General features: G+C 56.5%; 1 protein-coding gene across 8 annotated transcripts in view; it reads left to right on the forward strand.

The window, feature by feature from the left end:
- Positions 1-24,404, forward strand: part of COL16A1 (collagen type XVI alpha 1 chain) — a 51,467-nt gene that overhangs the window by 22,495 nt on the left and 4,568 nt on the right. For 4 of the 8 annotated variants that reach the window (XM_077964889.1, XM_015133782.3, XM_028836737.2 and 1 more), the window contains 28 exons: positions 435-479; positions 571-597; positions 1,368-1,427; positions 1,616-1,663; positions 1,782-1,835; positions 6,147-6,200; positions 6,419-6,451; positions 8,614-8,730; positions 8,816-8,857; positions 8,951-9,037; positions 9,766-9,810; positions 10,774-10,818; positions 12,563-12,616; positions 13,190-13,243; positions 13,780-13,833; positions 15,348-15,392; positions 15,494-15,547; positions 15,811-15,846; positions 16,194-16,256; positions 18,710-18,781; positions 18,978-19,031; positions 19,660-19,704; positions 19,905-19,949; positions 20,246-20,299; positions 20,727-20,780; positions 22,432-22,482; positions 22,817-22,906; positions 24,344-24,379. In XM_077964889.1, coding sequence (XP_077821015.1) covers positions 435-479; positions 571-597; positions 1,368-1,427; positions 1,616-1,663; positions 1,782-1,835; positions 6,147-6,200; positions 6,419-6,451; positions 8,614-8,730; positions 8,816-8,857; positions 8,951-9,037; positions 9,766-9,810; positions 10,774-10,818; positions 12,563-12,616; positions 13,190-13,243; positions 13,780-13,833; positions 15,348-15,392; positions 15,494-15,547; positions 15,811-15,846; positions 16,194-16,256; positions 18,710-18,781; positions 18,978-19,031; positions 19,660-19,704; positions 19,905-19,949; positions 20,246-20,299; positions 20,727-20,780; positions 22,432-22,482; positions 22,817-22,906; positions 24,344-24,379 — 1,518 coding nt within the window. The remainder of the gene's footprint in view (positions 1-434; positions 480-570; positions 598-1,367; positions 1,428-1,615; positions 1,664-1,781; positions 1,836-6,146; positions 6,201-6,418; positions 6,452-8,613; positions 8,731-8,815; positions 8,858-8,950; positions 9,038-9,765; positions 9,811-10,773; positions 10,819-12,562; positions 12,617-13,189; positions 13,244-13,779; positions 13,834-15,347; positions 15,393-15,493; positions 15,548-15,810; positions 15,847-16,193; positions 16,257-18,709; positions 18,782-18,977; positions 19,032-19,659; positions 19,705-19,904; positions 19,950-20,245; positions 20,300-20,726; positions 20,781-22,431; positions 22,483-22,816; positions 22,907-24,343; positions 24,380-24,404) is intronic. The other 4 variants (XM_077964892.1, XM_015133791.3, XM_077964894.1 and 1 more) reach the window with 1 other exon arrangement.

The raw sequence follows: 24,404 nt of genomic DNA on the forward strand, positions 1-24,404 counted from the left end.
TCAACAGACACAACTTTTGTGATAGGGAGAAAGTGTATCAAGCACTAAAGAGAGAGAGGAGAGAGCAGAGACTTCAGGCTACACACGCCTGGCTGCAGCTGGCTGCTGGGTCTATCATGAAGTTTCTTTAAGGCTCAGTTTCCTCACCTGAAAACCAGAACAATACCGTCCTGCTGGACTGGGAGAGGGGATTCCATTCAATGTTCCCTGACGGGTACTTGGCCCGGTGGCTGGCACCCAGATGTGCTCAGGAAATGCCAGTCTTCTTCCTTGTCCGGCACCTCAGTCTGCTCCTCTGGAACGTGGGCCCTGGGCCCTGGGTGCCAGAGGAGCCTGGCGCTGCTTCTGTTTGTCCTACAGCCCCTTTCTGCAGCAGGCCAGATGGCTGGCCGCTGCCCAGTCTCACCCTCTGACTCTGGGCTCTCTCCCTTCAGGGCCGTGATGGGCAGCAAGGACAGACGGGACCCAGAGGGACACCAGTGAGTACAGTGTCTCGGGACAGCAGGAAGCCATGGCTGGCCCTGCCTCGGCACCCATATCTGCTCACCTTTCTGTGTTTCTTCCCTGCAGGGTGAAAAGGGACCACGAGGAGAGAAGGTGAGTTCCAAGGGCCTGTGACCCATACGCTGGGGGGTTAGCAGCCCCTCCAGCCTTCCCACCACGAATCAGGGGAGCCTGTGCACATGAAGCTGCCTTGGACTGGAGGATGGGGGTGGAGGAGGCATCCTGGGCTCCTGAAATGCAGCTAGTGTGACTGAGGAACTCAATTTTAAGCTCCCTGGTTCCAGGGGCTCCACATATCCCTAACTTCACCTGGTTGCTGGCCTGAGACTCAACCAGGATCATGGGAGACTGGAAAACTCCAAGGCCCCCTTAGGAGGGCAGCTGCATTTTCAAATGGGGGCTGAGTCAGAGGATGGGGCAGGAAGTGAGCTGGGAAGGACTAGTGGTGAGAGGGCAGAGAGGTGAGGGGCCCCTGAGAGAAGGGCATGGAAGCCAGGGGAGCGGGGCTGCAGTTGTACTGAAGATGAGATTACCTGCATGGCAGCAGACATGGTTATAACTGATGACTGTAACAGCAGGACCATGGTTTGCTGAATAATCTCCATGCGACAGGACCCCTGTATACACAAATCCATTTTGTCTTCCTGAGACTCCGTGCGCCTGGAATGACTGTTCCCATTTTACAGGCGAGGAGGCTGAGGTGCAGAGAGGTTGAACAGGTTGCCCAAGGGCAACATCATAAGAGGCCGATCCTGGATTGAAACCCTGGCCTCTCCATCTCTAGAGCCCCATGCCTCTCGGATGTCCATTTCAAGAGGCCCTTTGTCTTCGTCCATGTCTCACAAAGGCTCTTGTCTTTTCAGGGTGAGCCAGGGGAGTGCTCCTGCCCCTCTCGAGGAGACCTCGTCTTCTCTGGCATGCCGGTAAGTGGCACTGTGAGAGCCTTCCCCCAGCCCGGGGGAGAGGAGCAGCTTCAGCCTCGTCTGGTGCCCAGTGTGCGGCTCTGCAGGGCCGCACACCCCAGCCATCCGCCTCCCCACGCAGCCCCGCGCTTGGTGTAGACGTTGCCTATAACCTCTCCCCTTCTTTTGCGACCCCCACTCCCACCCAGGGTGCTCCGGGACTTTGGATGGGCAGCTCCTGGCAGCCGGGCCCGCAGGTGTGTCGCTTGTCTCCTCTTGTCCGCCAGCACCCCACGGCTTGTCCACCCTAAACAGCTGCTCTCAGCCATGGGGCAGAGCTCTTTGCTGGCTCTGACTCTTCCCTCTCTCCCTCAGGGTCCACCAGGTATTCCTGGACCACCAGGCCCCCCTGGAGTGCCCGGGCTGCAGGTAAAGGGGGAGAAGAGAAGGAGGAGTTTGGGTGGCAGAGCTCATGCGGTCAGGGTGGCTGCTCTGGGCTGGACCCCAAGGACGCTTCTCCCCCACCCCAAAAACACAGACATGCCATTTCTCACTCCTCTATTCAGCTGCCTACCAGGGTGGCAAGGAGGGCCCACTGAGCCTCTCGGCCAGGCTCTGCACTCCCAGCACGGTTTCAAGGAATGCCCTGTTGCATCAGCTGTCAGGAATCCACAATCTGGGTCAGATAAAAATCCCTTACCCTGGTACAGAGCCCGGCCCACTGTTTTGGAGCAGCATTCAACACTCATTCATGCAACACATGTTTTTGCACATTTGCTATTTTTCCCGCACTGTTTTAAGTGCTGTGAATACAGTAGTGGCTAAAAATAAAAGCCCCTGCCCTCTTGGAGCTTATATTCAGTAGGAAAGACAGACAATAAGCAAGATAAATAAATAAAATATAGTGTGTTAGAAAGTGATATGTACGAAGGAGAAAGGTAAAGAAGGGAGTGAGGATAGAAAATGGGACGAGGGCAGGAGAAGTATTTGCAAAATGTACTGAAAAGAAGGTAACGTTTGAATCAAAACTGAAAGGAGATGAGGAGAGAAGCTGTGAGGGAGAGGCTTTGTGGCAGAGAAAGCAGCCAGTGCAAAGGCCCAGAGGTGGGAATGTGCCTGATGTGTTTGGGGAATTGCAAGGAAGCCAGAGATAGTGAGGGGAGAGCATTAGGAGCCAAGATCTGTGTGACGCTGTGAATAAAGGGTACATTCCAGAGCCAGGCAGCCTGAACTTGAATCCCGGCTCTGCCTTGTGCTAGCTGTGTGATGGTAGGCAAGTTCCTTAACCTCTCTGTGTCTCACTGCCCTCTTCTGCTAAGTGCACCTAACTCATAGGGCTTTTGTGAGTATTAAACAAGTTAATGCATGTGAAGTGTATAGAATTGTGCCCATGACTGTTATATATTATTTATATGACAAATGCTTAGAAAGCATTAGCTATCATTATTATGATGACGAGTACTATTATTATTTTACATCCATTCTTTCATTCATTTGAGCCTTACATAAAAAGCCCCAACAGGAAGGCAGTGTTATTATTCCTAAGTCACAGCTGGACAAGCTGAGGCTCTGAGAGACGAAGTATCTTGTCTAAGGCCACCCAATTAGGAATTGACAATGCTGGACTAGGGCTTCCCCATGCAAGGCGCTTTTTGCCTTCTTCTGATGCCTTTCAGGACAGTTCCCAGTGGTTTGCATACCAAGCCATGTTTTCCAGAGGTTCTAGGTGGCATAGACACCACCGTCTGTGTGTCTGGCTCCCAGCTCCTAAGAGAGTGATTCTCACCTGAAGAAGCAGGGCAGCATCACAGGGAAGCTTTTTACAAGCTACTCCTCCTTGCCCCAATGATTTGATACATTTCGTATCTTCCCTCCCTGCTCCCGCTACCTTGGCACACCTCCCCTGCCACTGTGGGCTGGGAGTCTGCTCTAGTGAGCCACTGTTGCTGATGGGAGTCTCTGCCAGGATCCCAATTCTCTCTACCCCAGTGGAAGTGCTGAACTAGAGCCCAGGCCACAGATTTGCAGCCACACATTTGCCGAGTGTCTGGGGCTTCCTGCCACACTGCCAGGAAACAGGATTCTGTCTGCAGAGGGCTTGCAGTTTCCTTGGGGAAGCATAAGAGTCATTTCAAAGTGACCCATTAATAAGTGAGAGCTGATGTAGCGTGAACCCTGCCAAGACATGCTGGGGAATGAGGCAGAAAAGAGTGACTGCTGAGTCTGGTCCCAGGCACCAGAGTCCTCGCCTAGTGCCAGCGCGTGAGACCAAGCCGAGGCTGCTGCTGGCAGGCACCTGCCCCATGCCAGGTGGGATCCAGAAGGGCCGAGCAGCTCCTTTATTGAAGTATAGACACAGGCTCAGGGATGTACAGCACTTACTCATCCAAGGCCGTATAGTCCCAGTGCTTAGTTATCTCATTTCATCTCAATCCATTTCACAGAGGAGGAAGCTGAGGCACTGAGGTCAAGAAAGTTGCCTGAGGCAACTAGTAGGTCATTGAGCCTAGGTTTCAATTCTGGCTGCACTTCGCTTCCACAGTAGGACAGCAGGTAGAACATTTAGTTCTGGGAGGTTGGGTAAACAATTACAAAACATCAGGCCTGAACTAACACACTGGCCATGGAGAGGGGAGCAGGGGATGAATAATGATTTAGGGCATAATAATCAACATGTTTGGGCCGTCATGGTGGCTCATGCCTGTAATCCCAGCACTTTGGGAGGCCGAGGTCAGCGGATCATTTGAGGTCAGGAGTTCGAGACCAGCCTGGCCAGCATGGCAAAACCCCATCTCTACTAAAAATACAAAAAGAATTAACCAGGTTTTGTGGCACGTGCCTGTAATCCCAGCTACTCGGGAGGCTGAGGCAGGAGAATTACTTGAACCCAGGAAGCGGAGGTTTCGATGAGCTGAGATTGCACCACTGCACTCCAGCCTGGGAGACAGAGTGATACATCTCAAAATAAATAAATAAATAAATAAATAAATAAATAAATAAATAAAAATAGTTCACATGTTCAAGGCATTTTCCCTGTGCCAGGCACTGCTCTAAGCCCTGATGGTGCACGGAGATGCCAGCAGGGCTGGATAGTGGCTGGCTCCAGGTCTGACCCAGGCTTGGTAGAGTCTGCCTGGAAATTGCTCGGGGGCTGGTGATATGTTCCATTGCTGGGAGCTGGGACTTGAAGGGAGGCCATATCTCAGAGTGCGCCAAGGAAATCCTGTGCAGGGAGGAGCAGGCTGAGCAGCAGTGCATTCACTCAACACGTACTTAATGCACACCTCCTCCATGTCGGGCACTGGGGATTCAAAATGGAACATACTCCCTGCCTCCATGGAGTGTTTAATATGCAAATGTGCCTCAGGAATCTGCAAGGGGAACAGTGTCCGGATGACATGCATCTAACGTAACCATCCTTGCAGCCATTGTCTCCTTGAAGCCTCACCATAAACTATCCCTGTTTTACAAACTGAGGCATAGAATTTCTTCCCCCAAATAAATTGCCAAAAGTTACACAGGTAGTCAGAATTTTGTATCTAGATGAATCTGACTGGCAAGCACCCACCCTTGCTGTGTCCGTGAATGTTCTGAGGATGTCTGTTGAGGACTGATGCTGGAATCGTGGTTAAGAGAGGGATTAGAAGCCAGTGATCCTCGCTCTGGACCTCAGCTCTGTGCCTTGCTCAACTTGTGACCTTTGGCAAGTACTTACTCTGGGTTCTCTTTTTTTCTTTTTGAGATTGCCCAGACTAAAGTTTAGTGGTATGATCTTGGCTCACTGCAACCTCCATCTCCCAGGTTCAAGTGATTCTCCTGCCTCAGCCTCCCGTGTATCTGGGACCACAGGTACACACCACCAAGCCCTGCTAATTTTTGTATTTTTAGTAGAGACAGAGTTTCGCCATGTTGGCCAGGCTAGTCTTGAACTCCTGGCCTCAGGTGATCCGCCCGCCTCAGCCTCCCAAAGTGCTAGGATTGCAGGTGTGAGCCGCCGCACCCGGCCTCCTCTGGATTCTTTGTGCTATTTTTAAGATGGAGATAACAGCACCTAGTTCAACAAGATAACTGTGATGATTAAATGAGAAAGTAGGCTGGGTGTGGTGGCTCATGCCTATAATTCCAACATTTTGAGAGGCCGAGGTGGGAGGATCACTTAAGCCCAGAAGTTTGAGACCAGCCTACCAGTGAGACCTGGTCTCTACAATAAATAGAAAAGAATTAGCCGGGCGTGGTGGTGAGCGCCTCTAGTCCCAGCTACTCAGGAGGCTGAGGTGGGAGAATCGCTTGAGCTGAGTTCGAGGCTAAGTGAGCTATAATTATGCCATTGCACTCCAGCCTGGGTGACAGAGTGAGACCCCGTCTCTAAAAAAAAAAAGAAAAGAAAATAGAAAGGAAAAAGAAAGAGAAAGAGAAAATATAGAAAAATGACTTAGCACAGAAATAAACAGTAGTTCCATGGAAGACCCTCTACTCAATTTCTGACCTTCCTCTGGTGTGTGGGGAAAACACTCGCTGTTGGACTGGTTTGGGGGGGTCACTCTTCTGGGCCTCCTTGGCTTTCCCTATAAAGAGGGTCGAGAGGCTTTTGAGCCAAGAATAGATGTCAGCCTTGTGCCAACCAGGGCTCTCAGCCCTGCAGGACAAGGGGAAGAGGAGGCGGGGTGATGAGAAGGAAACAGGCTGACCAGCAGGCTAGAGAGATGGAGCCCACTCACTCGTGTCTCTTCTTGGCTACAGGGAGTGCCTGGAAACAACGGTTTGCCAGGACAGCCTGGGCTCACTGCGGAACTGGTGGGTACCAGCCAGGACTCCCTGTCCATGCCCCTTCCCTGCCCCTCCCAGGGCTGCTCAAGCTATGAAGCTGGCCCGGTAGCTGCAGTGGGGGTCCCTCTTCTCTCCCCTTTCTGAGGCTGGAAGGTGCATGGCATGTGCCAAGGCTCTACCTGATCCCATAAGTCTCCATGTCCCTTCCCCTCACCTGCTTGAGCCCACACATCTGTCTCTTGCAGGGATCCTTACCAATTGAACAGCACCTCCTTAAGGTAAGAGGGTACCCAGGAGAGAAGTGTGAGCTGGCGGGGGTGTCTCCTAAGGGGATTCTCTCAGTAAGTGCTCAGCTGTGTGGCACCTCGCAGAGAGAGCAGCAGTTTGCAGGGAATACGCGTTCCAAGCATCTGTCTATGAGGGCCTAGCTGATGCCTGGCTTGTAACAGGCCCCCAGGCAACATTTGCTGAATGAGTGCTTAAAGGAATCCTGTGACGGTGCCCACATGGCAGATGCTGTCGGCAGAACCCAGCCCTGAAGCCTGCCCGCAGCAGCTGGCAATGAGACCGCGTGGCACCCGGGTCACACCGCGGCAGAGCCCAGCAGCTTCCAAAGCAAAGCGGGGGGGGGAAAGTGCAGTGGTAGGGGGCTGTGAGATTGGGTGTGGCCTGGAAGAAAGCTTCAGCCGTTCTCTAGTCAATCCAGAAGGAATCCAGGGAGGAGATGGATTTGAGAAGCCCTTCTGGTAGTCCAAGAAAGGGGACTTCGGACCTGGTCAGAGGGTCGGCCTGTGCCAGGGCCTGTACACAGCCTTAATACCCTACCAGAGGGCTGGGGCCTGGTCCGGCTTCCCAAACTGAGCAGAAGTTCCGACTGGAATTAAGGGTTGCATAGCCCATCTTTGCTTAGTCACCTCTAGAAACGAGAGCACAATAATTCCCCAGGTTGCCTTCAGGTTTTTGAAGGAGGCCCTTATGTTCCTGGACTTTCTCTCCTCTGACTCAGCGTCCTCAGGAGTCCTTCCCATGTGTTGGCCTCCAGAGCCCCCCTCATCCTGGCCACCCTCTTCTGACACTGGCTAGTCAGTGCCCTGGACATCCTGTGACCCTGATGGGCCTTGGTCAGGGCAGAGCGTGGGGACTCTCTATCCCTCCCCTGCTCTGAACGGCAGATTTCTCCAGAAGCAGCCAGAGGAGGTCTGGGTAATCTCTAGGGAATAGTTACATGTTGGAGTACAGTGGGGTTGTGGCAACAAAACCCCAAGCTCTTCTCCCCTCTGCTTCTGTCAATGACTGGGCAGTGATCGTGTGACTCCAAATCCAGGATTTGACATTTCTCCTGTAACATTTCATCTGCTGGCATCTTCATCAGGTGCTCTTCAGAGGATCCCAAATAGAAACTGTGCATAGTGTGGAGAAGGGGTCAGATGGCACCCCGGGGCATGCTGACCCAGCCCCAGCACCACCTGCACCCACAGTCCAGGAAGCCTGGGGAGAGAGTGCTGACTGTGGCCTAGGACAGGCCCACGCCAATCCAGACTCCCACTTTCCTCAGACAAGTCACGCCGCCTGTCTTGAGTGCTGGCTTTCCCATCTCCACACTGCTTATAGATTCCCTGCCTCGCTGCACCGTCACGATGGGATGTGATCATGTGCAGGGCTTATTATGTACAGTGCCCAGCGTCATGGGTGCTGAGTAAATGCCAGCCATGATCACTGGGCTTGGTGGTGAGCAGTGAAAGTGAGCAGGGGCTCCTGCCTGGGCGTCTGTGGACGCCACACTGGCCACAGACAGGCTCCAGGCTCCTGAGTCCTCAGAAACTACAGGCTGGTTTTCACTAGTGGGTTTGATTTTTCTGGGAAAAGGACCCACAGCTTCCATCAAACTCTCAGAGGGGTCTGTGACCTAAAGAAGGTTAAACCCCTTCCTGTGGGGAAGACAATTCTGGTGGCGCAATCTGAGCCAGGAGCCTGTGAGCAATCCGAGATCTGTCCCAGGGGCTCCTGGGAAGGGCCTGGCTCCTCCTGCAGCTGTTCCTTTGCTCCCTTGGGCAGAGAAGCTGGCATTCGGAGCCAGCCTTTCCAGCCTCGCTCCTCGTGGCTTGTCCTCACAGTGGGTGCAGGTTGCAGGAACAGCCGGGACAGATGGTCCCTCTGCGGGCCCCTCGCCTCCGCCCACACGCCTGTCTGGAAAGTGGCTTTGGCTTAGCTCTACCAGAGCTTCTTCCTGGAGGAAACTCAAAGCCAATTGATGGGAGTGGGTCCCCCGAGGATGGAGCAAAGCTGCCGTAGGGATGTGGCTGGGGAGAGAGGGAGTGTGGGAAGAGGGAAGACTGCGGGGCAGGGAGCCCCGGCTCTGGGTTCTCAGGTGGGCTCCCCAGTTGGCCCATCCTGGCCTTCTCTGACCCAGACCCCACTCCTCTCCCCACTCCCTGATCAGAGTATCTGCGGGGACTGTGTCCAGGGGCAGAGGGCCCACCCAGCATACCTCGTGGAGAAGGGAGAGAAGGGAGACCAGGGCATCCCTGGTGTGCTAGGCCTCGACAACTGCGCCCAGGTAGGGACCGGGCTTGAGGCCGCCCCGTGTGGGAGGGCTCCCTGGCTGCCTCATCAGACAGAGTGCCTCTCATTGTCCCTTGCAGTGCTTTTTGTCGCTGGAGCGCCCAAGAGCCGAGGAGGCCCGGGTGAGTGCCTCGCCTTATCTCCCCTGACCATGCCCCATGCTCCACAGAAAGAGGCCCTGATTGCCCACTGTCACCATCTCCATCCTTTTCCAGGGCGACAACAATGAGGGAGATCCCGGATGCATTGGGAGCCCAGGCCTGCCTGGTCCTCCGGGATTGCCAGGCCAGAGAGGAGAAGAGGTAAGACTAGGGATGAGGCTTCATCCTTAAAGGGGCTGGGGCCCTGTCTGCCTTTGAGACCTTCTGGGGGCCTCTGAGGCCTCACGTGACTGATGCCCTTTACCACTCTGGACTCATCTGCTCTCCTGGCACATGGCTCCTCTGGGATACACAGGACCCAGGGTAGGACACATTCTTCCTTCCCAGTGCCCAGCTGTGTCCTCTGCCTGCAACACTCTTTGGGGCTCATTCCTGCACTCCTTCAGCTCTGCCCAAGTGTCTCCTTCTCAGACTTCCCCTGACCACCCTCTTTAAAATTGAACACCACACCAACCCCAGAGCCTCCAGTCCCCTTGGCCTGCATCATACTAATCACCCTCCAGCATCCTGCCTATTTACTTCATTCAGGAACATTCCACAGGTGTCAACTCAACACCACTATGTGCCAGCTCCTATTCTATTTGTTAGTGTCCATGTCTCCCCTAGAATGTAACTGCTTTGAGGCAAGGGTTTTTATTTATTTTGTTTATGCTGTGATCCTAGCCCCTGGACTAATGCCTGGTACATAATAGTTGCTCAATAAACGTTTGTAGGATGATTGAATGAGCCAAATGAAAGATTGTTCTGCTTGGACAACAGCTGCCCTCTGTTGACCTTGGCCCTGGCAAGCTGGGAGGAAAGCTGCTGGAACCCCGGGGGCTCTATGGGGCCTGGGCCTCTTCATCCATTTCCCTTGGCTTCCTTTGCAGGGTCCGCCTGGCATGAGGGGCTCCCCGGGTCCTCCAGGCCCTATTGTAAGTATCTGTGGTGCCCTGGCCTGCTTGAGAGGCTCTCAAAGGGGTCGTTACGCTCAGACACCATCCTGCGACCTTGTCCCCAAAAGGCTGGGCAAGGCAGGAGGAGGGAACTTCCACTGCCCTCCTCGTCCCTCCACAGAACATCTGCAGGAACTGTGCTCTCCTACCACCAAATGCCCTGGAACCACCCTGCTCTGCCCACTGCCTATGGTCCTGCTTAGGGGAGGTCCTCAGAGGCACATCTTTGCTTCCCTGTCCCCACCCCCTGCTGCGCTTTCCACAGTGGCCCCAGGCTGCCCTCAGCAGGGGGCCTAGGCTTCAGGCTCCCAGCCTCCCAGCCAGGGAAGCACGCGGCATGCCGGCCAGACCTCTCCATGCCCCTGTGATGCCAGTCCCCACAAGGGCTCGGGGCTTAGATGGAGCTGTCCTCCATTGCTCTGTAGGGCCATCTCTAGGGTAAATCTACAAAAACCAGACCAGGGCATCTATTCTGGAGTCCTCTGTGATGTCGACATGGCAGGAAAATAGAAGTGACTAGGAAAGATTGAAAGAACTGAAAATGCTTTCTTTGGAGAAGAAAATGGCTGGTGGGAGCTGTCTTAGAGCCAGGGAGCCCCCACTCGGGGGACAGTTGGAGGTCGGGTGGCAGGCATGGTGGGCAAGGCTGAAAGAAACGGGCTTCTGCGGCAACCGGGTCTTCAGTTAGACTCCGGAAGACTCAGGAAGCACTGACTCTGGAGCGGTTCCGCATCTCTGTCAACGGAGGAGCCCATCTTCCCGGAGCCAAGGGAGGAACAGTTGTCTTTTGAGCCAAGACTTTCAAGGAGTCTCTTTTCCAGTTGCCTTGAAAATACTCCCATGACCTCCTCTCCCCATGACCCCCAAGCCCCAGACTGTGCCCTCCAGGCTGTCCAGGGTTACTGTGCCTACGAGATGTGACCTGCCTGTTTCTCCCACCAGGGCCCCCCAGGTTTTCCTGGTGCTGTTGGCTCCCCCGGATTGCCTGTAAGAACCTAGCGCTGCTCGACCTCCCCTCCCCCCATCAGCCAGGTCTCTGTGGCTTTTGCTTGTCTCCCTCCTGTCGTGCCTTCACCTCCGTCCTCCGTGTTTGTTGTCCCCCTTCAGGCACGGTAGCTAACGACACGGGTTCTCTGAGGTCACAGCAGCTTGGACATCCTCCCAGTCTCTGACTCCTTTTCATTTTCTCCTCTCCCTCCTCTCCTGTGTTCTTTCTCTCCTCTTCTCTCTCTTACCACGTTCTGTCTTCCTTCTCCATTTCTCCCACCATCCTGCAGCACTCCCGCAAGTCCTCCTGAGCTTGTGAACCTCCCTCTTAAGCTGGTGCCTCTAGGGGGCTCCTCCATTCCTGCCTTCTCACTCTGCCTCCTGCTTCTCACCACCTTCGGTGTTGCCTGAAGATTTGCTGAAAGTAGTTCTTGGGACCCTGCCAGGCACCTGGCTCAGAGCCCAGCAGAGATGCCAAAGCTTTAGGGCTTCACATTGCAGGCTGGCACAGGTTTGCTGCCCTGCTGCTTGGCAGGGCTGTCCAGAGGCACCCAGGGATTTAAAGGCAGCCCTTCCTGCACCTTTTCCATCGTCCTAGAGGAAACTCTCAGCTGCCTCCTCTTCCCTTCCTCTTCCTTGGCTCCAGTCCCAGTCTGCTCCAAGGCGGGGCATGTGATACCAGCCAGTTGGGTTTCTGGGTGTCGTGCGGCCCTGCCCCTCTGTGCCCGGCACCTTGGCCGGCTCCTTCTGCCAGGTGTCGTTAATTGCTCTGCCTTCGTCATCGTCACAGGTGTGTTTACATCACCCCCAGCCTCACTGTTGCTCCCTCCTGGGTCACGGAAACTAACCTCCTGTTTGTCAGGTTGCGTGTTCCTGGGTCCTGGCTCCTCTCCTCCCAGGCCTGGTGATGGAGGCTCAAGGAGCAGGGCCCCTCCTCGTCACAGTTCCATCTGTCCCCACCTCCTCATCTGTGGCCGGGCCTTGTCTGTTTCTGCTTGCTTGGGTGAAGGGGCCATCTGTCCGTCTAGCCATCTGTCTTGTGTCGTGGAAAGGTTTGGGCGCCATCTCTTGAGGGGATGAGGGAGAAGGGGGCACAAAAGATGCCCGTAATGGCGCGGCACCCGCAAAGGCCGGGGTAAGGAATTAGGGGTGGGGGCTGTAGCTCTCGTGGAAAGTGACATGCCCTCTCACCCTACAAAATGACGGACTGCTCTGGAGGCAGCCTGCCTGTGTCTCTCCCCTGCCTCCCTCCAAGAAAGTGATCTTTGGCTTGGGGTGGGGGACTTGGACAGGTAAGTGTTGGGTGTCTGATGATGTGATACACTTTGGTGGCAGCATCCATCTGGGGTACCTCTCCTGATGGTTGCCCCTCAGAATGAGCACACATCTGATCTGTCAGCTTCCTAAAGGTGTACCCCAGTCAGTTACCATGGCAGGGCATACCAGTGACGGGCACCTGAGAGGTACCCTCCCAGAGTCACCCCCACTGGAGGGCATATCTCTACAGTTACCTGTCTTGCAGAGTATCCTCCTGAAAGGCACCCATATGTGGGGGTTCACACCTCTACCACTCATCCTGCTGGAGCACACCCTTACGGGTCACCTTGCTAGGGACACTAGAGAGCCACTTTGGCCTCCACATTTGCCTGGAGTGGGAACAGAAGGCAGTGGGGCAGGGGGAAGGAGTCAGGGGCTGGGTGGGGACAGCCCGCTCCTGCAGTTTCTCATGATTTTTCTCTCCAAGGGCCTTCAAGGAGAGCGAGGCCTCACAGGCCTGACTGGAGACAAGGGGGAGCCGGTAAGAGGAAGCTGGCAGGGGCTGGAAAAGGAGGAAGAGCTGGGGAGGCAGAGCTTGGGCTCCGAGGGGTGGCTGCCGAGTGGAAGCTGGGAGGTGGACTCTTTATGACTCTCTGCCCTTCTGCCAGGATTCCCTCAGTGTGAGGTTTCCACACTCCCCCAGGAGCAAAGGAGGCCGATCTCCATGTGCCCTGACTCCCTGCCAGAAGCATGCATAGCCCCTGTCCTCCAGCAGCGTCCCTGAGGGCTCCCCTCCCGCCCTCCGCCTTCGTCACTCAGCATCCCTGCCCACCCCCTCTTCCCTGGTCCTCACGCCTGCTCTGGGATCCCTGTTCCGGCTCAGCTGTCAGGGTCTGGGCCAGGCTGGGGTTCGCACCCCCAGCCCAGGTCTGTGGTGGAGGTCACGACCAAGGGGACCTGGGGCTTGGGGAGATGGCCCAGTGTGCAGTGCTGGGGCAGGCTGGCACCTGCTAGATGGCAGCCCCAGAGGTTTTAGCTTTGGCTACCCTCTTACCCAGCGAGGGGAGAACAGAAATGTTGGGGGGCTATCCATCATGTCTGCCTTTCTTCGTAGGGTCCTCCAGGGCAACCAGGTTACCCGGGTGCCATGGGCCCCCCAGGACTGCCTGTGAGTAAGGGGACTCTTGCTGGGGAGTGGGTGCTGGATACCGGAGGCTTGGGCTGGTGGTCATGACAGAGCCAGGCTGGGCAGCCCTCGGCGGGCTCCCCATTCACGGGCATTTCAGCCTCTTCCTTTGCCTAAAGTCCATGCAGCCTCCTGTCCCCATTGTAGGCCCCCTTGCAGCATGGCTTGGTCCCACCACTCTGCTCAGGCCTGACTCTCAGAACACTCTGCCAGGCCCAGACACGGCAAGAACTGAGATCTGCCTCCTGGGGATGGGGGGTTTGGGAGATTGGAGAGACAGCTTAGAGGTGCCACCCCCACAGAAGCTGCTGGGTGGGTGTGTCCTCCTTTTCCAATGGGAGCTTGGGGGGCACGGTGGCTGGTGGGAGGTACGGCAGCTTTGGAGCCCCCAGCAGTCCTCCCAGTGCCATCCCCCCAGAGCCGGTCTGGGTGCCAGCTACAGTCTCCACTCCTCGCATTAGCGCCGTGACGGGCTGATTCTGCGGGGCTAATTCCACTGTCTCTTTGCCACTTGTCAGGGCATCAAGGGGGAACGTGGCTACACCGGGTCAGCGGGAGAGAAAGGAGAGCCGGTGAGTCCCAGCAGCGCGGGGGCGGGTGCAGGGCTGCACGTGGAGCTGCACAGCCTCCGGCTAGAGACTTGGCAGCAGCCTGTGAAGGGGAGGACTGTGACCCCTGCTGCCCCCCCGCCCCCGCCCCCGCCCCCGCCCCCGAGCCTGCAGCACAGGCTGGGCCCTGCGGAGGTGGAGGCTGTGAGGAGAATCCCCGCAGGGCTGCCAAGGGGAGGGGGCCAGGAGGCAGCTGCAGAAGCATTCCTCTGCCTCACGCAAAGGAGGACCTGGGACTGTAGACCCCCAGTGGTCCCCAGGCCCCCCAGAACCACCCTCCAGAGCCAAGGCCTGCCAGGCCCCATGTTGAGCACGGGAGTTGGGCTGTGACCAGATGAGGACACTGGGGCCCCCAGAGTGACAAAGCTGAGACTCACCCAGGGTCCCGAAGCTAGTGAGTGAGTCAGTGGTGGAACCTGGACTTGAACCCACATCTATCTGGTGACAAACCTCACAAACCTCAGATCTAGGATCAGTCAAACTGGGACTGCAGCCTTACAGAGTCACCAATTTCAGTGAGGCCCCAGTAGAATTCAGCAAACCCCATCAGGCATTTACTCAGTAACAGATATTTCTCAGGGGCCTGCGGGGTGCCGGGCTCCCCTCTGAGGATGTCTCCGTGAACAGAGCAGGCAGTTGCCCTCTTGCCCTGCCATGGGGGAGGCAGCTGCCAGATGAATAAACAAGTGCCTAGGAACGATGAGGGCTGGGACTCCTGGAGGAAGTGGGACGGCGGAAGGGGCTGGAGAGGTGTTTGGGCACCATCGAAGCGGAGGGGCAGGAAGGCCTCTCTGAGCAGGTGGCATTTGAGCTTAGAGCTGACTAGCAGGAGGGAGGGATCCCTGTGGCTGTCTGTACTGGGGAATTCCAGAGGGAGAGGCTGGGCGGGGCACTGCAGGAACAGCTTCCAGCCATCAAATGATTTGGCAAGAGTTCAGGAGACCTAGAACGGGGAGAAGGGGGCATTCTAGGTAGGAGGGAAAGCTGTGCCAAGGGTGCAAAGGCCTGGGGGTGGGAGGGTATAGAGTGTGTCAGAGAACAGCAGTCTGACTGAGCAAGGCGGAAGATGAGAAGGAGAGAGGGAGGAGAAGTGGGAAAGGGTGGCTGGTGCCAGATCACAGGCTGCCTCAAAGACCAACGTTGTTGGGAAGTGTGCGCCCCACTCAGAGGCAGAGGGAGCCGCACAAGGTGTTTGAGCAAGAGAGTGACATAATCAGAGCTGTGTCGGAGGAGAAGAGGGCAGCCATTTGCTGCCTGACTTGGAGTGAACCAGGAGGTGGCAGGACAAGTTAGGAGGCTGGTTCAGCAGCTCAGGCAAGAGCAGGGAAGCCTGAGCAGACCAGGCAGAGGGGGCCTGCCAGCTCAGGGGCCTCCCAGCATGTGCCACCTCTGTTCTAGGCAGTCCCCTGTCACATCCCCCTACCTCATCCTTCACCTCCCCAGGAGGAGTGACTGATTCTGTTCCTTTGTGTCCTTAGGGCCCCCCAGGATCTGAAGGCCTCCCGGGCCCCCCAGGCCCAGCGGTGAGTGAAGGAGGGCATGGGGAGACGTAGTCCTGATCTTGTCCTGGGATCTGAGGGCAGGAAGATTAGGTTTCGGCTGCATTGTTCTCTGTGGGTGACAGGGTCCCAGAGGAGAGCGAGGACCCCAAGGGAACTCGGGTGAGAAGGGCGACCAGGTGAGTGACGATTGGGACCCAGCTGCAGGGAGGCAGAGAAGGGGCTGGGTCCCTGATGATCACCAGCTCTAGTCTCCCCACCCTACCTGTCCTTGGGCTGTTACCTACCTCATGCCCAGAGCCTTACCTGCCAGCCATGGTGGGCCGAGGGGAGAGCAACGCCCGTGGGTTTGAGGGTGCCCCACCTGTCACTCTTTCCTCCTGGGCAGCCAGGCAGGAGAGAGGGGATGGCACAGTACACTGTCCCTTGCTTCTCACCCTAGGGATTTCAAGGCCAGCCAGGCTTTCCGGGCCCACCGGTGAGTGAAGAAGACACAAAGCCGGCTCTGTCTGATGTGGTCTCATCGGGAGGGGCAGGCCTGACCAGGCCAGGCTAGGGGAGGATAGTCCTGGGGAGAAGAGGGGAGAGGCAGGGGAGAACGGCCTGGGTGGCCAGGCCTGATTCCAGGAACCAGGACCTGAGAGCCCAGCCTCTTGGGTGGGCCCCAGCCCGGCAGGCCCGGCAGATGTCATGCTCCCGGGTGGTGCTTCTAGGAAGTCGAAATGAATTGCATTAACAACAGTGCATCACACACAGGAAGAAGAAAGAAGGGGAGCTCCCCCTCCAGCCCCACTTTCATTCCTACCTGCCCCTTTGTTGATACAGGGTCCCCCTGGATTCCCAGGCAAAGTTGGAGCACCTGGCCCACCTGGCCCTCAAGCAGAGAAGGTGAGCAGGACCCCGGGCTGGCCAAAGTCACAGATCTGAGCCATGCAGCTCCCATGCCCTTGTCCCACCCCTAGCATCAGGCTTTCAGGAAATTCCAAGACTGACCCAGTTGCATCAAGGCTGGAAAAAGAGGCCTCCAGGATGGGCCCAGTGACTGCTGGAGGCTGACACGGCCTGCAGCGGACCAGTGGGCTCCTCGGGATGTCTGCTTGGCCCAGGATGCCTGCGGCCTCTGTTCAGCCCAGGTCCTTGTCTGCCGGGATGGGGGGGAAGGCAGGGAGGTAGGTGGGGAGGAGGCGGCGGTCTGATGGAGGACTAGAATGCGACAGGCAGCCCAGGCCACCTTCGTCTCCTGGGCGGGAGGACGAGCAAGGAGCTGAGAGAAGGGGAAGCACGTCCTGAAGGAGGACACCAATGTGGAAGGGGAATGGGCTCCTCCTGGGTAGCCATGCTCCAGTTGTCCCCAAGGGCCCAGAGAGGGCAGGGGTGGCCTGTGTCCTGCCTGGTGGCAAGGGTTGGGGGAGCAGCAGTTGGGGGAGCTCCTATGCTGGCTGCTCTTGACTTTGGCTTGATAAATGCTGGAGACATGGCTCTGCCTTGGTTTGGGGCTGACATCCCTGTCTCGGCCCAACCTCTGGGCTCCCTAGATGTGCTGAGTGGGTGGTATAAGAAGCCCCAAGATTGACTTATGAGCTGGGGGTCGGGGGCATCTGGGTCCAGAGGGACAGGTAGGAGCCTACAGCCTTGTGGAGAGCCTCTTTCCCCTGAGAGCACACACATGAACGTCTCACTGTGCAGGTGAGGAAACTGATGCCCATAAGGCTTGGGGCAGCCCAGAGGCACACAGTGGTGTTAGCAGCAGAGCTGAGACTTCCTTCCCAGCTCCAGGAGGACCTGGGACCCTCACTACCTCCCCAGAGCCCACGCTGATCAGCCATGGTTGGGACAGTGGTGGTTGCTAGCTCTCTTCACTTGCCTTCCCTGCAGAGGACCTGAGTGGCAGCCCCTGCTCTCCTTAGGCTGGTCATTGCAGAGAATCCCAAACCTCTGGCCAGTGGTTCTTCATCCCAACTCCCAGTGGGGGCCAACATTGGTTGGGGCTGTGCTGACCCCTCCTGGTGGCTGGTGGCATTGCAATGCCCCCCCAAGTTCTTTTTCCCCTTTGCTGAGTCTCTCTAGTGGGATCCCTTCCCTTGACCACCCTACAGCCACTGATCCAGGGCAGCCACCCTCTCCACACTGGGAGAATGCAGCAGCCTCCCCTGCTATGCTGCTTGCCTCCCCCTGCCTTTTCTAGTAAACTCCAATCCATGCATCAGTTCTCATCACTCTTCTGCTTTGAACCTTCAGTGGCTCCCCAGTGCCTGTAGCAGGGGTTTTTAGACTTTATTTTGTAGTCCCAGAGCCTTTTTATCACATAAAAGCAAATGTAAAAACCTCAATCTACAAAACAAACACAAGTGGAGTTCCCTGGCTGAGACAACGGTGGGGGTCCTGGAGTCCCCCTCTTCAGTCCCCACTTCATGCCCCCAGCTTCGAGACTCCCACAGGAGCCCCAGCGCTCTGAGAAGTACAGCTTAAAAACCACTGACTGTTCAATAAAGTTTAGCACAGCGTTCAGGGCCCCCACTCATTAAGGTGACTCTTCCAGCCTCTTCTGCCTGCTGGCCCGTCCCACAGGCTCCCCCAGACACCCTGGCCAGGCCAGGCATGTGACCACTTGCAAATCTTTATCCTTCTCTTAGGTTCCCTTTGGCATGTGCTTTTCTCTTCCACCTGCCCAATCCCAGAGTCTAGCGTCTGGTGACACTTCTGTGACACTTTCCCTGATCCCCAGCCAGAGGGAACTGCTCCCCATTCTGGGCTCCCTCAGCTCCTTTCCACACAGAACACATGGACTGTTGTATTGCCCCTGGTTGTGTTGGGCCCGTGACCCTCACTGGATTGTGAGCTCCTTGAGGACAGGGGCACCCACTTTTTCATCTTGGGGAATCAGAGCCCACATGGCACTGGGTGCGCTGTTGAGGCCTTTGTGCAGCCCCGGCCCATGTCTATTGGGGTGGGGGGAAAGGCAGGGAGGTAGGTGGGGAGGAGGCAGAGGGTCTGATGGAGGAGTAGAATGCAACAGGCAGCATTCGCAGTGGATTGAAGCTGTGCTTTCAGTTCAGCACATGCTACTGAGCCCCTGCCATGCCAGCCCCTGGGTCAGCACTGGAGAAGATGCCCTGTCCCTTCCTCATGGGGCAGCAAGGAAAGGGGATGCTTTGCAGATGAAGACAGATCCTCCTGGGGAGGCAATGAGTGGCACATATGCAGTTAGACAGGGACAGACTGGGCCCAGAAGCCAGCTGTCCTGATTCCAGCAGTCACCAGGACCCTTGACCCAGGGCCTGGTCTCCACAGGGAGGGCAAAGCCCTGATGACTTTATTGGTGGGGGGGGGATGGTTTCCAGGGCAGTGAAGGGATTCGAGGCCCATCAGGCATGCCTGGTTCCCCTGGGCCACCGGGACCTCCTGGGATTCAGGTGAGTGTGTGCCCTTTTAGTGTGGCAGGTGTGTGGGGTGTGTGCACATGTGTGTGGTGCACGTGTGTGGTGCACGTGTGTGTGTGCTGGGATGGGAGTCAGGGGAGGGGTGGAGAGAACTGAGGGGCTGGGCCAGGTCTCCCACCTCCTAGGGCTCCCGCACCAGCATGCAGAAATGCCTCTTTCCTGTTTCCAGGGCCCCGCCGGTCTGGATGGTCTGGATGGGAAGGACGGCAAGCCTGGCTTGAGGGTGAGATGATGGGCTGGGAGGGCAAGCATCCCTTCCCCTCCTTTTTGCCAAGGGAGCCAAAGTCAAGGTAACCTTGATGGAAAGAACCAACGTATCCCTGTCTTTGTCAGGAGGCACCCATGCCCTCCTTGGTCTGTCTTTCTCTGCACTCCAGCTCCCCGATGGCATCACAGCCCCTTGGCTTCCCAGTTCTCCTAGTGGCCTTAAGCAGGTTAGGCGAGCTAGGTCTCACCAAAGGCAGATGGTGAAGGCACTATGTATGCAGAAACTCAGACAGCCGAGGAAACCAGGCTGGGCTTCAGGAAGAATCAGGGTGTGGACATGGAAGGACTTGAGCAAGCCCTGGCTCCTTGGGTTTTGCTGGGGAATCTGAAAGGGCTGGGGCCATGGGACAGGGTAGAATATCAAAGTCAGCCCCCTTATATATCCCAAAGAAGGAAAGCTAAGGCCCAGAGAGGGGCTGGAAGTCACTGAGGATCCACAGCCAGTCAGAGGCTGAGCCAGGTTTGGATTCTTCCCTCCATCCTGGGATAGCTGAGGAGGGCTTGAGAGAGGGGAGGACAGTGGTATGAGTTGGATACAAGCTGAGCAAAATTCTTGTCTCAATCCTCCTCGTCTCTTTTCCTAGGGGGACCCTGGTCCTGCTGGCCCCCCTGGACTCATGGGACCACCGGTAAGTTGAGCTGGAGGAAGGAGTTGGAAGCTGCGAAGTTGCAGCTTCTGTCTGGGTGGCTGCAACAGCTCAAATCCAGATCTTCCATGGACCGTGTTATGACTTTGGATTGGTTTGAATGGTTTGAACTGAGGAAGGAGGAGTGGGAAGAGGCCCCAGCTGACATGAGGGACAGGAGAACTCCCTGCCTTTTCTTTCAGGGCTTCAAGGGGAAAACAGGACATCCTGGCCTCCCAGGACCTAAGGTAAGGGCTGGTGACCTCTGCCAAGCAGGTTGTGTCTGCTTTCCTGAAGGCCTGCCCCCAGGCGGACATGGCAGCCTATCCTGGGCAGAGAGGCCATCCCAGCATCAGAGCCTCTGGGGCCACCGGTGCCTGGCAGCAGACTGGGTCAGGGTTTCTCTGTCTACCAGCTGGAGGGCATCAGAGGGCCTCTGGCCAAAGCTGGGGCAGGTGGCAGGGCCCCTCTGATGTGAGGTTGACTTGGGGTAGGGACGTCAAGTGAAGGTCTGGTGAGCTCCAGCTGTTCTTCTCTCTTCTAGGGTGACTGTGGCAAACCAGGTCCCCCTGGCAGCACTGGCCGGCCTGGTGCAGAGGTGAGGACCAGGGATCCACACGGCTGCCTTCAGTTTGCCTTTGGACTCTGAGGAGTCTGGGATGTAGCTGCTTCTTCCTGCTCACTGGCAAATTGGCTGCTTTCCGTCCTCAGCCTTCTGGGAGGGGTGTCACCCAACACTGCACGTCTTGAACTTTCTCTCTCCTCTTAAGGATTGTAACTGGTTCTGCTCCCTGGAGGTTGCTGGGTCGCCAACCTAAAAAGGCAGGGCCTGGCCTGCTCAGGCTGAGGGTCCGCCTTCTCTACCTAACTCTCTGGGAGACTTGGGTCTGGAGGCTGGGAATTGGCCCGGCTCCTTTGGCCATTGGCATTACCACCTATTCTGCCTAGCCCCCTCCCACCCGACAGCCACATGGTGCAAGCCAGTCAGTTTCAGTGTCATTTTTTCCTTTTTCTGGCTCCTGCAGGGTGAACCTGGTGCCATGGGACCCCAGGGAAGACCTGGTCCCCCCGGCCACGTTGTGAGTTGAACCACTTTTGTCTCTGTCTCCATAAGAATTAGCATTTTGGCGGGGTGGGTGGTGGCGCATAGGCTGTCATGACCTGAGAGAACTTGCCATAGGGGCTGCCCCAGCCATGGGAGCTAGACGGGGCACTGGGGCCACTCTTTCTGTGGTTTCCAGGCTTTTTGTTATTTTCTTATTTTCTGGGCACATTCAAGTTCACTTATCAGATGAAGGTCATTCAGTCAACAAATAATCGTGGAGCCCCTGCGCCATGCCAGGCTCGGGGGGAGCCCCTGCGCCATGCCAGGCTTGGGGGACTTGCTGATGAGCTGGATTGGGGCTGGGGAGACAGAGTGACAGAAACAGAGGAACCAGGGGTCACTTCTGCATTTGGCTTGGGCAACTGGGTAAATAGGTGGTGTGTTTCCCAAGATGAGGTGACTTGGAGAGGACATTTATCAAGCAATAATGAATTTCCTGTCTACTTGACTCATCACTAACATAGACGACTGCCAGGCAGTGCCTTTGATCAGTGTGACGGCACTGAGCTGATGGGACTCCAGAGAAAAGTGAAGATACTGGCATTTTGTTGCAGCCCTGTTGTGGCTGGCTGCATAATAATTTCCAGGAGGCTCTTGGAAATGTTAAAAATAGTTCACGACCAAAAAAAAAAAAAGAACTCTCAGGCCCCCATCACTATTTTTATGCATCTCAAGGGGTCCAGAGGCCCTGGATTGGGAACGCCATATTGAGCCTGGTTCCCCCTCACATTGCAGATGACAGGGGGAGGCGCGCTCAGAAGCGTGGCCCCGTTGGAGACTCAGTGGGGCTGGGGCCAAGGGGGTGCAGGGTTCTGCCTCTCACTTCTGTCCGTCTGGCCCCGTCGTCTTGCAGTGTGGCAGTCTCCATGCTGGACACTTCCACCCCAGGAGACTGGAGATGAATAGAACACAGGCTATGGCCTCTGGAACGTGCCACCTGGGCGTGTGAAGGGAAGCGCTCTGAGAGAGACCCAAGTGCCCGGGGGGTTCAGAGAAGTTGTCACTCTGACCAGGGAGGTGACCTTTTACACTGCAGAGGCATGGATGTAGGCATCAGAGCTAGAGGAGGGCATTTTAGATGCCGCCCTAGTGCAGCAGCCGGGTCTGTCTGGGTATTGGAGTCCTGTGCACCCCAGTGTTGGCCAGCGAGCGTTGGCTCCTTGTCACTGTGGATGGCGGGGTCAGTGCCAAGCCCTGCCCCTCCCCCCCTGCTACACAGACCCCCAGCTCCTGGTCTTCCCTTCTCCATAGACCAGCAGGAAGTGGGCTGCCTTTAGGGAAGCAGGGGTCTCAGTAGCCACCTAGGCCATGGAGTAACTCCCCCAGGCCTTTCTCCTCTGCACTTGGCCTCTGGCCATGGCTTTCAGATCATCTCCCTCAGCACAGCCCCAGATGCTCCACCCAGCCTGCGTTGGAGGGAGGGTCCTGTGTGCCCAGGACCCCCAGGCCTCAGCTCTGGGCGCAAATCTTGTCAGAAGCTCAAGTGCAAGACCAGAGCGAAGGAAGGTTTCCAGAGGAAATGGAGGCGCTGCAGTTTAGAGCTGGCTCCTGCTGTCAGGCCCTGTGCCTCCCAGGGTTCTTACTGTTAGAACCTGTTTCTATCCCACTGACTCATCTCTCTTTAGGGGCCACCAGGGCCTCCAGGCCAGCCAGGACCCGCTGGGATCTCTGCAGTGGTGAGTGGCACACTCCGCTCCTTCCTCCCTCCCAGGAGTTTTGCCCTGCTTGGCTGTGGCGCCATTCAGAGCAAGTGTGGGGATGCAGAACACTTTGTCTCATCCCCTACTTCCCTGGCGTCAGCCCCTCCGGCCTCCAAAGATCTCGCCTTCCAGGATGTGGTAGAGGGCTTTGGAGAGGGCTGGAGGTCATCTCAGAGTCCTGTTGCAAGTTCAGGCAGTGCCACCTCTCCCTGTAGTCCCTGGCACAGGATGGGGTGTCTGTCTCTGTCTACATGGGGGTCCATTTTGCCTGCTTCCCTCCCCTCTCACTGTCCCCCTTCCTATTCTCTAGGGTCTAAAAGGAGACCGAGGAGCCACCGGAGAAAGGGGCCTTGCAGGCCTCCCAGGCCAGCCCGGCCCCCCTGGACACCCTGGCCCCCCGGTAAGATCCCACATCCCACAGCATAGCCCAGGGGGAAAGAGTCAGTTGGCTTAAGGCCCGTTGAGCACAGCACAATATATCTGGGGTCTCCAAGGAAAGAGAGGCTGTCAGCATGGCAGGATGGCAGCGTGGTGCTCAGGCCTGAGGATCATGCTGAGTTTGGAAGAACAGGCCCTGCAAGGCAGTGCTGTGCCAGGCTGCACACGAGGTCACTGCCTGTGACGGTGCCACAGCATCAACCTTCTGCAGACCCCTCGGCTATGTGTCCCTGTTCTGCCCCTGCCCCTTCCCCGGGGCAGCTTGTCGGTAACCACAGAAAATCTTGCTAAATGTCAGGAAGCAGAAATGCAGTGCTGTTACTGTAACTTCCCGAGGTCCTCGGAAACCAGGACTTGGTCTCAGCTCACGTTTAACACTAAGAGCGCTGATATATCGGTCATCGATGTGTGCCGAATGGTGGACTAAGTGCTTGCTGTGCATTTTGTCTTAATCTGTGCTGCAGCCCCATTTAGTGGATCTGATTGTCCCCGTTTTACAGATGAGGAAACGGGGGCTCTGCAAGGTTTCCTTAGAGGCAGGTTGCTCGGAGTCACATAGCTAGTGAGTGGAAGAGCTCTGACTTGACCCCAGCCTGCCTGACTCCAGAACTTGGTCCTTAGCCACTCTGAAAATCTACCTCTCTTAAAAGTTCCAGACAGGTGAACCCCATCAGGTGCAACTGATTGCCAGGGTCAGGGATGAAAAGTCTCCTGGGAGAGCAGAGGCAGGGACCCAGGTCTCCTGGGACCCATCAGGATGCGTTCCGTCAACACAGACTTTTTCTGGGGGGCAGCAGCAGTGACCGTGCAGCTGGTGGCCTGGGCTGGGGTGTCTGACTCTAGTTAGCCCATCTGCCAGGAGGGCCCAGTCTCACCACACCTATTCGCCCTGATTCGTGCCAAGGACCCTGCCTCCCTTTTTGCAGGCTCAGGAGCCTCCATGGCCCCTGGATGAATCTCCCACTTACCTAGCAATCAGAGTCCTCTTCCCCAGCAGCCATCAGAAGGGGGCTGGCCAAAGGAGGCAGCCTTGCTGGTCTCGGGGAGGGGGCCGGCTCAGGCTGCTCATGTGTTCATTCAGCAAACGTTTAACATAGACTCAGAGCCAGGGAGTGTGTAAGGTGCCAGGATCCAAGCACACAGCAAGGCAGGCACGGTCTGTTCTTCCCTTGTAAAGCTCTTGTAGATGGGGGCTGGGAGCTGTTGAGGCTCTGGGATCAGGCTGGAGTAGGGGGTGGGGGTCTGAGTTTCCATGGCCCAGAGTGTCAGAGGGTGAGGGCTGGAGGATCGTGGCCTCTGAGTGGAACAGGGGGCTGGGCATGCCCTGTGTACACGGTGAGGCATCTGACACCAAACTGGGATGGAGCTCATCACGTCTCCATTGCTGTCTACTCCCCAGGGTGAACCTGGTACGGATGGTGCAGCTGGCAAAGAGGTACGGTTGTACTGGTCTTCTCTGT

Source organism: Macaca mulatta, chromosome 1, assembly GCF_049350105.2.
Source record: "Macaca mulatta isolate MMU2019108-1 chromosome 1, T2T-MMU8v2.0, whole genome shotgun sequence".
Classification (NCBI taxonomy): Eukaryota; Metazoa; Chordata; class Mammalia; order Primates; family Cercopithecidae; genus Macaca; species Macaca mulatta.